Source organism: Triticum dicoccoides, chromosome 2A, assembly GCF_002162155.2.
Source record: "Triticum dicoccoides isolate Atlit2015 ecotype Zavitan chromosome 2A, WEW_v2.0, whole genome shotgun sequence".
Classification (NCBI taxonomy): Eukaryota; Viridiplantae; Streptophyta; class Magnoliopsida; order Poales; family Poaceae; genus Triticum; species Triticum dicoccoides.
Genome location: NC_041382.1, coordinates 86,630,052 through 86,642,803, shown reverse-complemented (window position 1 = coordinate 86,642,803; position 12,752 = coordinate 86,630,052). Strand labels below are relative to the sequence as shown.

The 12,752-nt window shown below is 49.4% G+C and overlaps 1 protein-coding gene across 1 annotated transcript; it reads right to left on the bottom strand.

Annotated features, from left to right (window-relative positions):
- Nucleotides 1–841: 841 nt before the first annotated feature.
- On the bottom strand, nt 842–1,723 carry LOC119352554 (BTB/POZ and MATH domain-containing protein 1-like). Its single transcript, XM_037619145.1, has one exon. It carries the CDS (start codon nt 1,721–1,723, stop codon nt 842–844), a length of 882 nt encoding a protein of 293 aa, XP_037475042.1.
- Between the last annotated feature and the right edge of the window lie 11,029 nt (nt 1,724–12,752).

Below are 12,752 nucleotides of genomic sequence, written 5' to 3'. Positions count from 1 at the left end.
TACCTCTAACCCGGTCTTTCTTCAGGCTGTTAATTTCACCCTTCTCTAGTTTTTGCTGCCCACCAGTGCGGGAGCTTTCTGGTTTGTCAAAATCGGCATTCAGGTTATGTTTGGTCGGGATATCTCTCACTCGAGCCGAACTGCCAAACTCCCTAGAATTTCCTTCCGAGTGCGAGCTGGCAAAGCTGTTGCTAGCGTTGGGTTTCCCTTCTTTCACATGGTTTTGGAGCCAGTGCTCCTCCCCGGTGATGCTCTGAGCCAACCTCCCCATTGTGCCGATTTATCAACCGGAGGATTACACCTTCCATCCACGTGGACTAGCCTCCCACACTCAAAACAAAAGTGAGGAATTTTCTCGTAATGGAAATCAAACACGTACTGTTCTTGTCCTCCGGAGTGGCCTTGAGGAAGAAACCCCGTACCAACGGTTCAAAGATTGAAATTCTTGCCCTAACACGAAGCCGGTTTCCTCTTGTCATCCCATCCTTGTCCACATCCACCTTGATTACCTCCCCTAGCCAGTTGCTGAGGGCTCTGCCAAAGCTCTCCGTCCTCTTCCCCGGTGGTAAGTCTATAACTCTAACCCACACATCTACTTTGTCAAACACCATCTCCAAGGGTCTAATGTTGCTCTCATACTCCTTTACCACCAGGACGTTGAAATCAAACTGCCACGGTCCGCTCGTCATCGCATGCCTCCAATCTCCCTCACTTCCAAAGTGGATCATGAATATGTTATCGCCCATGTCTCAGAATTAATCTTGCCTCGTGATGAAGACCCCATGCCCTCTGCATAGTTTTTTCCAGCACCGTCTTGTTGAACGAACGTGGTGAGAATGCCTCAAAACCATCGGTAGCCATGAGTGCTTTCAAGTTGCCGGGAAAAAGACATGAACTGCATGCATGCTTCCCTCAGCTCGGGACAACCGTGCCGCTCGGCCAGCACAACGGTCGCCCCCACGGAACTCATCCGGATGCGCTGGCGTAGCGCATCCTCACAGATATGCTTCAGCTCCTCCAGCTTATACATGTCCACCGCAACGAGCAGCTTCTCAGCTATTGTGTCCGCCGTATCTAGCTGATTCATATCCGGTGTGTTGTTGTAGATGAACTGGAGCAGAGCCTTGCACACATCGACGTCCATGCCGTTGATGCGTAGCATAGCAGCGGCGCCCTCGCTGGCCAAGGCGAGCGAGAGATCCGCCTTGAAGACAGGGGATCGGGCCTCGAGCACCCACCGATGCACCGCCGATGTCTCGCCGCCGACCTCAATCAGCACGTTCGGTTTTTGGTTGTTCGAGATGAGTTCCGCGTGTAAGTCGAAATGGGGTGCCGCCGCCACGGCCTCAGGTTTTGGCATGGCAACCTCGGTGTGGCCGTCGGTGTGCATCCCAGCTGTGACGATGACGTCGCACAAAATGGCGAGGTAGTCATCCTTGACATAGAGATCCTTCTCCTCCTCCAGATTCTCATGTTTTACGAAGTCGGCCCAGCCCCAGGACGGATCGGTGGTATCGGAGAAGAGGCGCACCCCGGAGAATCTAGTCCACGATGGCTTCGCTATGGCGACGGCGTCGCATGTCTTGTTGTGGCTGGCGTGGTTGAGGTAGAGAGAGATGGAGCTGTCATGTTCCTGCCGGTCGCCATATGGATAGCACTCGACACGCCAATTGTGGCCGCCGACGCTGAATGTGCTCGAACTCATCTTCCAGCCCTTGGGCATCGTCCTCCTTGCCTGAGCGTATGTGTCGATCCGGAACACGTGTGACCCGGTCGCCTACCTCACGCCGGCCGTCGAAGCGGAGAGCTGCTGCCGTCCGGCGCTGCGGAGGGCGGACAAAACCGTAGACATTGACATGGCGCCGGTGGCGGCGGGGGAAGGTCTCGCGATGGAGGAGGAGCTGATCGTGTCTTGCAGGAGAAGGTTCGGTTTAGCTCGAGATAACGGGGGAATCACGGCGGAGTTAGTTCGTCAGTAAGATCAACCTTTAAGATCAGTGCCTGGGTTTACCATTTTTGCCCTACAATATATGTATAGGGCAGACCAGGAAAAGGATGCGCGCGTTTTAACAACTTGTTCGCGTGTGCAAAGATATGCAGATCAGGTCGGGTGCCCCGGCCACATTGTTGGAGCATCTCCCTAGCATATCTCGCCATCCGGTAAAATAACCGCCGGTTTACAGGACGGAGCCCATAAAACCAGCCCGATAGACCCCCCCAGAATCCGTGAGGCCATTTCCTCCATATCAACGAGATTTTGACAGATTTTGGCGGCTCCCGTTTCCTTTGGGGCGGATGCACTTTCGCCGGTTTTCGTTCATGCCTCCACTTCCCGTCGCCGCCGCACATCCCGCCCATTCTTGCTTCCCTGCGCCGCCCGAAAGCTCTGCCACCACGCGCCACATCCGTTCCACCAAGTTTCGCCATGTGTCAGCGGCCCACACCGCCCGAAAGCTCCGCCAGGGATCTGCCCGGACCTTGGCGCGTGGCCTTGTAGCAGGCGCATCCAGTTGGTTCCGGCGTCGGAATCGATGGGGCTTGCCTGCACGTGTCGGAAGAAGGGGGCGGCGCAGCTTTGCTTCAGCCGGCAGGGAGAAGAAAAGGGCGGCGCGACTCGGCTTTGCTTCGGTTGGCTGCAGAGAAGAAAGGTGCGGTGCGGCTTTGCTTCGGGCGAGGTATGTCGAACACCCGCGGGTTTGTGCTCAATTTGGCTCGGAGTAGGTTCGGGTGAAATTTATGGGCGTTTTGTGTACATTTTGTAGATGGATTGGAGTCCATCTGCATCGTCTACGTCTGATGATTCAAACATAGACGAGATGATCCTCGACGAGGATGTAGACAACCTAGTGTTGTTGCGTCTCGTGGAAGAAGTTGAGGCGAGGCCAAAGAAAAAGCGGCGTGGATCCACTGTCGACCGGCTATGCCTTCTCTGCAACCGAGCTCTCGGCCACAAGATGCTCATGAAGTACTACTTCACTGAGGTACCGACATATCCGTCTCACCTCTTTCGTAGGCGATATCGAATGCGTAGATCATTTTTCATCCGCATCGTTGAGGCTTGCGAGCAAAATTGCCGTTTTTCACTCGGCATTGGAATGCCGCTGGTTTGATTGGCTTTAGTGCGTATCAAAAAATTGGCGGCGATGAGAGCGATTGCATATGTTGTTCCCACCGACTACGCGGATGATTATCTTTGCATTGGAGACTATACCACCATCAAATGTGTCTGTGTCTTTGCGAAGAAAATGATTCGGGTTTTTGGCCCGGAGTACCTTCGAGCTCCAAACAAAGAACACACAAAGAAACTCATGGCAATGAACGATGCAAGGCGATGGCCGGGCATGCCAGGTAGTATTGATTATAGGCATTGGAGGTGGAAGAACTGGCTGGTGGCTTGGGCAGGGCAATACACCGGCCACAAACGTAAGCCCACCATCGTGCTTGAAGTCGTGGCTTCACATGATCTATGGATGTGGCATTGCTTCTTTGGCTTGTCGGGGTCTCTCAATGATATCAATGTTTTCCAGTGATCTCATCTATTTGCTCAAGTAGCTAGTGGCAAAGCTCCGGCTTGCAACTATACCGTCAATGGCCATGACTATATCCTGGGGATACTATCTTGCCGACGTTATTTATCCTGCATGGTCAATATTTGTCCCCAAAATCAAGAAGTTTTTTTGTTGAAAACATTGTTTAAGAAATTGGTAACTGGTAGCTGCCCGACCTGCTTGGGAGTAGCGATTAATCGGTGAATCGGCCTATTAACTAGATTAATTGGTTGACCAATAATCGGTAGCTATTGAGCTATGTAATATATCTAGTTTTTATGTATTATACCATACTCTCATGCTCTCAGCTATGTAATATACCAATATATGCTACTGTTTGGTCGAACCCTAGCTATTGAGGAGTGAGAGGGTGATGGGATGAGTTACAGGCCAAAATTTTGGGCTTTGTTTGCCCACTAGTTAATGGACCGATAGCTACTAATTGGCCTAACAACCTATTAGTCGGTCGGACAGGCCAATTAATCGGCCTAACAAGTTAACACGATGAATAGGTGTTATTCGATTCGGCCACCCTACGAGTAGCGATTAACTGGCCCATTAACTGATTAATCGGATGAATTCTTGAACGGTGGTAGAAACACAAGAAGCTTGCCGAAAGGATATTGACAGGGCATTTGGTGTGTTGCAAGCTCGGTTTGCTATTGTTTGAGGTTCTACTCACTTATGGGATAAAAAAATCCCTCAGAAACATCATGACTGCTTGTGTAATTTTACACAACATGATTGTCGAGGATGAGAGAGATTTGGAGTTTGAGTTTAATTATGACAATGTTGGAAGCCGTGTGAAGCCTGCCAGGGACACAGATGAGATCACTGCATTTCTTGAGACCTACTGGACGATTGAGAACTGTGATTCACACAACCAATTGCAGCATGACCTTATTGAGCATCGGTGGCAATTCTATGGGGGAAGATACATCCCCATTTTTATCATCTCTATTCGCGTGTGATTTGAATAATTTGGTGTTGTAATCTTATTCGATTTTGAACATTTGTTGTAATGAAAACTATTGTTGTATTGTGAATTGCTTTTCGGACCATTTATATTCGTATGTTAGATTTATATTATGATTCCATTCAGTTCATATTATTGAAATATATAATTTGTTCGATGCAATGCAAAATTTGCAGTGCCGCGAGCGCTCCGGCGGAACAGATCCCGTAAACACGTGTGGGACACGTTTACGGGATCTATTCCGCTGGAGCGCTCGCAACACTGTAAAAGATTTTTGCGGGCCGCCCGGTTGCGGGATCTGCTAGAGATGCTCTAGGAAATGACTTTGTCTTTGACAAGCTACTTTGAAGGCCCCAAAAGCCATGGATCTGTGATGGATCCACGTCGAGCTTGGGTAAAGAGGTGTTCTGCCTCTCTCCTTTCGGTCCACTCTAGTTGTGCTGGATGATAACGGGTGTTTGCATTAAGCTCAGGTGATCTTCAGTCTTGATTGTGATTTTCTTTCTAGGCTAGAGTCTTTGGGAGTTATTATTGTTCTGTTATCTGTCAGGACCCCGACTCGATGTCACATCGATCTAGCCGGTAACACCTCATATCACTTTGCGGCCTCACGCACGGTATCCCCACGGGTGTCGCCTTACCTTTGCCCGGGACCGTTTGCGCCTTTTGGCTCACGTATATGACAGTGTCGCTAGCATCCATATGATAAGGAGCCCGGGCTGACATGACTAGTCGTAAACCCAAAGTGGCACAGACTTACAGGGACAGGCATCCATGACCCAGCTTCGAACGTGTCGGTCATCAGGAAATGGGTCCGGGTTGTAGCACTGGGCTAGCAGGACTCCGGTAAACCGGGCTGTAGCGGGCTAACAGGACTCCGGTACTCAAAGCGTGACATTTCCCCGAAGGGACAGACACAGGAACGAAGAAGGACACATGCCGGCCAGCCTAAGTGTTCCAGAGCAGTAGCAAGCTACCATGGCTCAGCGGTAACACTAGGAGACATTTCCCGGTAAGAGAGGCTCCCAAAGATAAACAACTAGATAGTCAGATCCCACACATACCAAGCATTTCAATCATACACACAATATGCTCGATATGTGCAAATACAACGAAGCATCACAACATGACTCTACGACACAAGTACTTTATTTAAGGCTCAGGGAGCCATACATAGCATACACAAAGGTACGGGTCACACGACCCAACATACAAGTCATACAGTCATACAAACCAGCAGCGGAAGTAACTTGTCTGAGTACAAACAACTAGTAAAATAAAAGAGGCTTGGAAAGCCTAGCTATACTACATGGTCCTTCACAAGCTCAGGGTCACCACCTGGGCCTTTAGCCTACTCGTTGATGTCAACGTCTACATAGAACCCATCAGAAGGGGTTGCAACATCTTTTGTAAAAATGTAAATTATAGCAACATGAGTACAAAGGTACTCAGCAAGACTTACATCAGATCCTACATACATGCATATTATCAAGAAGGGTTGGTGGAGTTATTGCAGCAAGCCAGCTTTGACTCTTGGCTAGGCTATCCTACGATACTCCAACTTGAAATGGTTTTGCGCACACAAGTCCACTACTCGCCACTTCAATACACTACCGAGGATCCACCTCCGTCTTCCTACGGAAGAGCCATCCTCGGCACTCACACTTATCTTGAGGCTTTTAGTAGTTTCCATTTACTTGTCTATGAACTGTATAGGCAACCAAGTAGTCCTTTACCGCGGACGCGGCTATTCAAATAGATCATGTTAACCCTGCAGGGGTGTACTCCTCCATACACGCTCTCACCACTTACCGTCGTTTACACGACATGTACTCGGCAACCTTCAAGCGGAAGCCCAACGTGGGTGTCGGCCACGACCTACCTAATCACCTAAGCCTCCAGTCCAGGTTTATCGCCTATTCAGGTTCCATCCGCAGGGAGTCCGGCCGAGGTTTCCCATACGGCCCCGAACGATGTGAACAGGGTTCCCGAGATACCTAACGGGTATTCGGTACACCCGGCCACGTACCTACCGCATCACAGCCCACCCCTACGGTCAGCGCTGTCCACGGCCTCCAGTAGGCTACAAACACCAGAAACTACTTGCAACTCCTGGACGGAGAACTAGGGTGAATAAGAAGCCGAGAGGGTCCATTGGTTTTGGGCCCAATGCATGGTAGTAGCTGATTCTTAAATCACACATACAGATCTCAGTGCTTAAGGTCGGCTTCAATGAAACAACCCACCATGTACTCCTACATGGCTTCTCATCGATACCTTTACCAAATCGTGTTCACCACACCACTCTCATTACCGACATAATCATTTCACTCTAGCCCATCACCCAGATGAACCAGACCTGACACGACTCTAAGCATAGCAGGCATAGCAAGGTAGGAACAACACATACATATGGCTCAAGCAACTCCTACACATGCTAGTGGGTTTCATCTAGTTACTGTGGCAATGACAGGTCATGCAGAGGAAATGGGTTCAACTACCGCAGCACACAGCAGTTTGAAACGCGTTGTCTTAATGCAGTAAAAGAGAGCAGGAGCGAGAACATGGGATTGTATCGATATGATCAAATGGTTGGTTGCTTGCCTGATGGTTCGATGCACTGATACGGTTCTTCGTTAGGGTAATCACGGTACTCCTCGGAGGCACAACCTGTCGCAAAGGACACCGATACACAACCATCACCAAACAATGTGCAACAATATGATGCATGCATGAAACATAGCAATATGAGTGTGTTGGGCTAATGCAACTAAAACCAGAAGGGTTTGAACAATTTGAATCAAAGATTCAAATTTCAAACTCAAACATGGCCTTTTAAAGTGCTTTTCCTTGTTCTGCTTAAAACATCAATTTAACTTGTTTGATCATGCATGAAAATAGTACAGATGGATAGCTTGGATTTTTTGTCCAATTTGGAGTTACAGAATAAAAGTTATGAATTTTTGAAGTTTAAATAATATTCTGGAATTCCTGATTTAATTTAAATCCAGAAATATAAATATTGCGCCAGCATGACGTCAGCATGACGTCAGTGGTCAACTGCGGCTGGCTGAGGTCAAACCTGACGTGTGGGGTCCACACGTCAGTGACAAGGGGGGGTTAAACAGGGTTAACTTAATCCTAATTAGGGGTTAGTGGCGCTGGGGCCCACTGTCAGTGTCAGGGGGGTAGTTAGTTTAACTGATTCGGTTAGTGCTAATCCTAATTAGCTACAGGGCTGGGCCCACCTGTCAGGGACACAGGGGGGTCCTGCCGTGGTCAAGGTGGGTCAAACCCACCGGCGACATGACGCCGGCGAGGCCCGAGACGGTGGCGCGATGCGGGATCGCGCTACAGGGCACGGGCGAGGCCGTGCTTGGGCTCGTTGGAGAGCTCTTGCTCCCGCGCGTCGAACGGTGGTGGTGGCCGTGCCTGAGGTGGCCGGTACCGACGACAGCGACGACCGTGGCGGCTGCCGGAGCTCGGTTGAGCTCGGGGTCGAGGCTACAACGGCTGCGGGGATGCGGGGTTGGCACCTACGGCTTCTACGCGGTGCGGTGAGGACGTGGGTGTGCTCGGTTGGGCGCTACGGTGCCTGTGGCTACGACGGCGACGAGGCACGGCGGCGGCGAGCTTCGGAGCTCAAGGGGGCGGCAGCTACAGGAGGCTAGGGACGACGGGGCAAGGGGGAATCGAATCAGTGGCTCACCGCGGAGCTGCAGGGATGGTTAGCAGGCTCGTGGACGTCCGGTAGCTCCCGATTCGACGGCGACGATCTCCGGTGGCCGAGAAGGGGAACGGCGACGTGGGCGGCGATGCAGGGCTTCCGGAGGCCCGTGGAGCGGTGGGGAGGAAGAGGGGGTCGAGGCGGAGCCTCTGGGCTAGTCGGGGGAGCGAGGGGTGGCCGGAGACGGCTGCTATGGCGAATGGCGGCGATGGTGGTGTTCGGCCGTGTGAGAGAGAGAGCGAGGGAGAGGAGGGAGGAACTGAGGGAGAGTGAGAGAGAGCAGGGGGGAGGGCGTGGCGTCGTCCGGGGCATCGAGCGAGGAGGGGAGGGCAGGCAGGCAGGCGAGCAGGTGGCGTGGCGCGGTGGCGCGCGCGCGCGCCGGCCACACTCCCCTCCCTCTGTCGAGGACGAAGACGACAGAGGAGGGAGGCGGGCTGGGCCGCCTGCTGGCTGGGCCAGCCAGCTGGCTGGGCCGCACAGTGGAGGAGCCCAGGTAAGCTCCTCCTGTTATTTATTTTCTGTTTTCTAATTTCTGACATTTGTTTTGATTTAAATAATATATTAAATCATTTATTTACCTTATGCCAATTTTTGCAGGAGCTAGATATATTATTCCAGAGCTTCTTTATAATTGGCATAATATTTGGACATATATTAATATATATAACTAATATATTTCCAATGCAAATATTTATGCATTAATTCCAAATGCCCAAAATAAATACCTATGAGTTCTTAAAAATATTGGTTTGATTTTTATCTCTGTCCAATATTTTCAGAGAGCAACATGAGCATTTTCTTGGACCCTTTTGGAGAAATTTTTATTTGGATCATTTTCAAAAATGATTCTGAGGGTTTCACAAATCCCCATTTCAAATTAAATGGAAAATTTAAACATGATGCACACACTCTGATGCATGACTAGCTAGGGTGTGACAACTCACCCCCACTCAAAAGAATCTCGTCCCGAGATTTGGGTTCCTCCGGGAAGAAGGCGGGATACTCAAGTCGAAGACGATCCTCCCTTTCCCAAGTTGCTTCATCTTCAGAATGGTGCGACCATTGAACTTTGAGAAACTTGATATTATGACGTCGGGTGGTACGTTCGGTCTGATCGAGGATACGAATGGGGTACTCTCGATATGTAAGATTATCTTGGAGATCAAGCATTTCGTGGTCCACTCCACGGATAGGATCCGAGAAGCAACGCCTGAGTTGAGAAATGTGGAAGACATCATGGACTCTGGAGAGGTGCGGAGGTAGTTCCAATTGGTAGGAAACTTCCCCTCGTTTGGCGAGAATGCGAAAAGGTCCAATGTAACGAGGAGCCAATTTGCCTTTGATACCGAAACGATGGGTTCCCTTCAGAGGGGTGACCCGGAGATAAGCCTTCTCGTCAACCTCGAAAGTCATAGCCTTATGTTTTCGGTCATATTGACTCTTTTGACGAGATTGAGCTGTTTTCAACTGTTCACGAACGATACGAACTTGTTCTTCTGCTTCCTGAATCATATCCGGGCCAAAGAATTGTCTTTCCCCGGTCTCTGACCAGTTAAGGGGTGTTCGACACCGTCGTCCATAGAGAACTTCAAAAGGGGCTTTACCCAAGCTAGATTGATAGCTGTTGTTGTAAGCGAATTCGGCAAATGGAAGGCACTTCTCCCAGTCCATCCCGAATGAGATAACAGAGGCTCGAAGCATGTCTTCTAGAATTTGGTTGACGCGTTCCACTTGACCACTTGACTGAGGGTGGAAGGCGGTGCTAAAAGAGAGACGAGTCCCCATAGCATTTTGGAAACTTTCCCAAAATCGAGAGGTGAAAAGACTTCCTCGATCCGAGTTAATTTCCAAAGGAACACCATGGAGGGACACTATTCGGGAGATGTATAAGTCTGCCAGCTGACTAGCGGTTATACTCTCACGAACAGGTAAGAAATGGGCTACTTTGGAAAGACGATCGACCACGACGAAAATAGCATTATTCCCTCTCTTGGTCCTGGGAAAACCGGTAATGAAATCCATACCAATTTTATCCCATTTCCATTCAGGAATAGCTAAGGGTTGAAGGGTGCCAGCAGGCCGTTGATGCTCTGCTTTTACACGACGACAGACGTCGCAATTAGCAATAAACTGCGCAATTTCTCTCTTCATCCTAGTCCACCAGAACCTCTGGCGTAGGTCCTGATACATCTTAGTACTACCGGGATGAATGGTGAGAGGAGATTCATGAGCTTCCTTAAGGATCAAACGCCTCACGTTGCGCACTTTGGGAACCACTAGTCGATTCCCGAAGTATACGACCCCTTGATCATTAACGGAGAAGCAATTCGCAATTCCTTTCTGGATGTTTCTCTTGATGCGGGAAATTCCCGGATCTACCTTCTGTGCTTTGATAATCTGATCCGTAAGGGTAGGTTTTGCCACCAAGGTGGAAAGAAAACCTTGAGGAACAATGTGAAGGTTAAGCTTCCGAAATTCCTCATGGAGAAGCGGTTGACTTTGTTGTAACATCAGATTGTTACAATAAGATTTACGACTTAGCGCATCAGCCATGACGTTGGCTTTCCCTGGGGTGTAGGTTATTCCTAAGTCGAAGTCTGTGACCAACTCAACCCAACGTCTTTGCCTGAGATTCAGATCCGGTTGGGTGAAAATGTACTTCAGACTTTGGTGATCAGTGAATATTTCGCAACGGTTACCGAGGAGGTAATGTCGCCAGGTCTTAAGTGCATAGACTACGGCTGCAAGCTCTAGATCATGAGTAGGATAATTCTCCTCATGTGGGTGCAATTGCCGTGAGGCGTAAGCAATTACGTGTCGATCTTGCATGAGAATGCAACCTAGTCCTTGTCGCGAGGCGTCGCAGTAGATAACAAAGTCCTTGGAGAAGTCTGGCGGTACCAGTACGGGAGCAGAGGTCAGGCGTCTTTTCAGTTCCTGAAAGCTGTGCTCACATTGTGGAGTCCACTCGAACTTCTTATCTTTCTTGAGGAGTTTGGTTAGAGGTTTAGCAACCTTGGAGAAGTTCTCGACAAAGCGACGACAATAGCTTGCTAAGCCCAGAAAACTCCGAACTTGCTTGACCGATTCAGGTGGAGTCCAATTAAGGACGGCTTGAACTCGCTCAGGGTTAACAACAATACCTTTACCAGATATTACATGACCCAGATAGGTCACTTCTGACAACCAGAATTCACATTTAGAAAATTTGGCATAAAGGCGATGCTCTCGAAGTTTCTTCAACACTAGCCTTAGATGTTCGGCATGTTCTTCCTCGTTCTTGGAGTAGATGAGTATATCATCGAGGTAAACAACGACGAATTTATCCAAATACTCCATGAAGATTGAGTTCATTAACCGAGAAAAGGTGGCTGGAGCGTTGGTTAAACCGAAGGACATGACGGTGTACTCGTATTGGCCATAACGAGTAACAAAGGCCGTTTTAGGAATGTCCCCGTTTCTGATTTTGATTTGATGGTAGCCCAACCTCAAATCCATCTTGGAGAAGACTGAGGATCCAGCGAGCTGATCATACAGGTCGTTGATCCTGGGGAGTGGATATTTGTTCTTGATTGTGACCAAATTGACGGGTCGGTAATCTACAACCATCCGGTCCGTACCATCCTTCTTCTTGACGAATAGGACGGGGCAAGCCCACGGAGATGAGCTAGGTCGGATGAAACCCTTTTTCAAGGACTCATCGAGTTGTTTCTTAAGCTCGGCTAGCTCTAGTGGTGCCATCTTATAGGGTCTTCTAGCAATCGGAACGGTTCCTAGAATGAGGTCTATTACGAACTCAACATCCCTGTCAGGTGGAACACCTGGCAATTCCTCTGGAAAGACATCCGGGAAGTCACGGACTACCGGAATGTCCTCAAGGTCTGGCAAAGGGCTGGCGTTAAGAGAATATAATTGTCGCTTGGCTATTCAGGTCAAGACATTGACTATCTTCCCCGAAGAATGGGTGAGTTGAACAGTCCTAGAGAAGCAATCAATTTGGGCATGATGAGCCGACATCCAGTCCATACCCAGAATGATATTAATATCTGAAGATTTAAGGGCTATCAACGATGCAAGAAAAACAAGTCTGTCGACTTGGATTTCATTTCCATAACTTACCCTAGAGGTCTGCCATCTAGAACCAGGGGTAGAAATTTCCATAGTGGATGGCATGTCACAGAATGCCACGTTATGCAAACGAGCATAATTTTCAGATATAAAAGAATGAGAGGCTCCTGTATCGAAAAGAACAGATGCCGGGTGGCAATTAACAAGAAGCGTACCGAGAACGACGTTGGGATCCTCTTGAGCTTCTTCGGCAGAGATACAGTTGACATGGCCACGTGAAGCGGTGACCGGCTTGGCGTGGAATACTTTTCCTGTCGGCTTGCCACGGCCAACAGCTTTAGCAGACTGGTTGGGGTTGGTCTGGGGACACTCACGCATATAGTGGCCAGATTCCCCACACTTGAAACAAGTCACGGAACTGGTACGTGGAGGA

What these genes read in the sequence shown, in the direction of transcription:
- LOC119352554 (XM_037619145.1), bottom strand. Translation starts at nt 1,723, where the DNA reads ATGCCCAAGGGCTGGAAGATGAGTTCGAGCACATTCAGCGTCGGCGGC.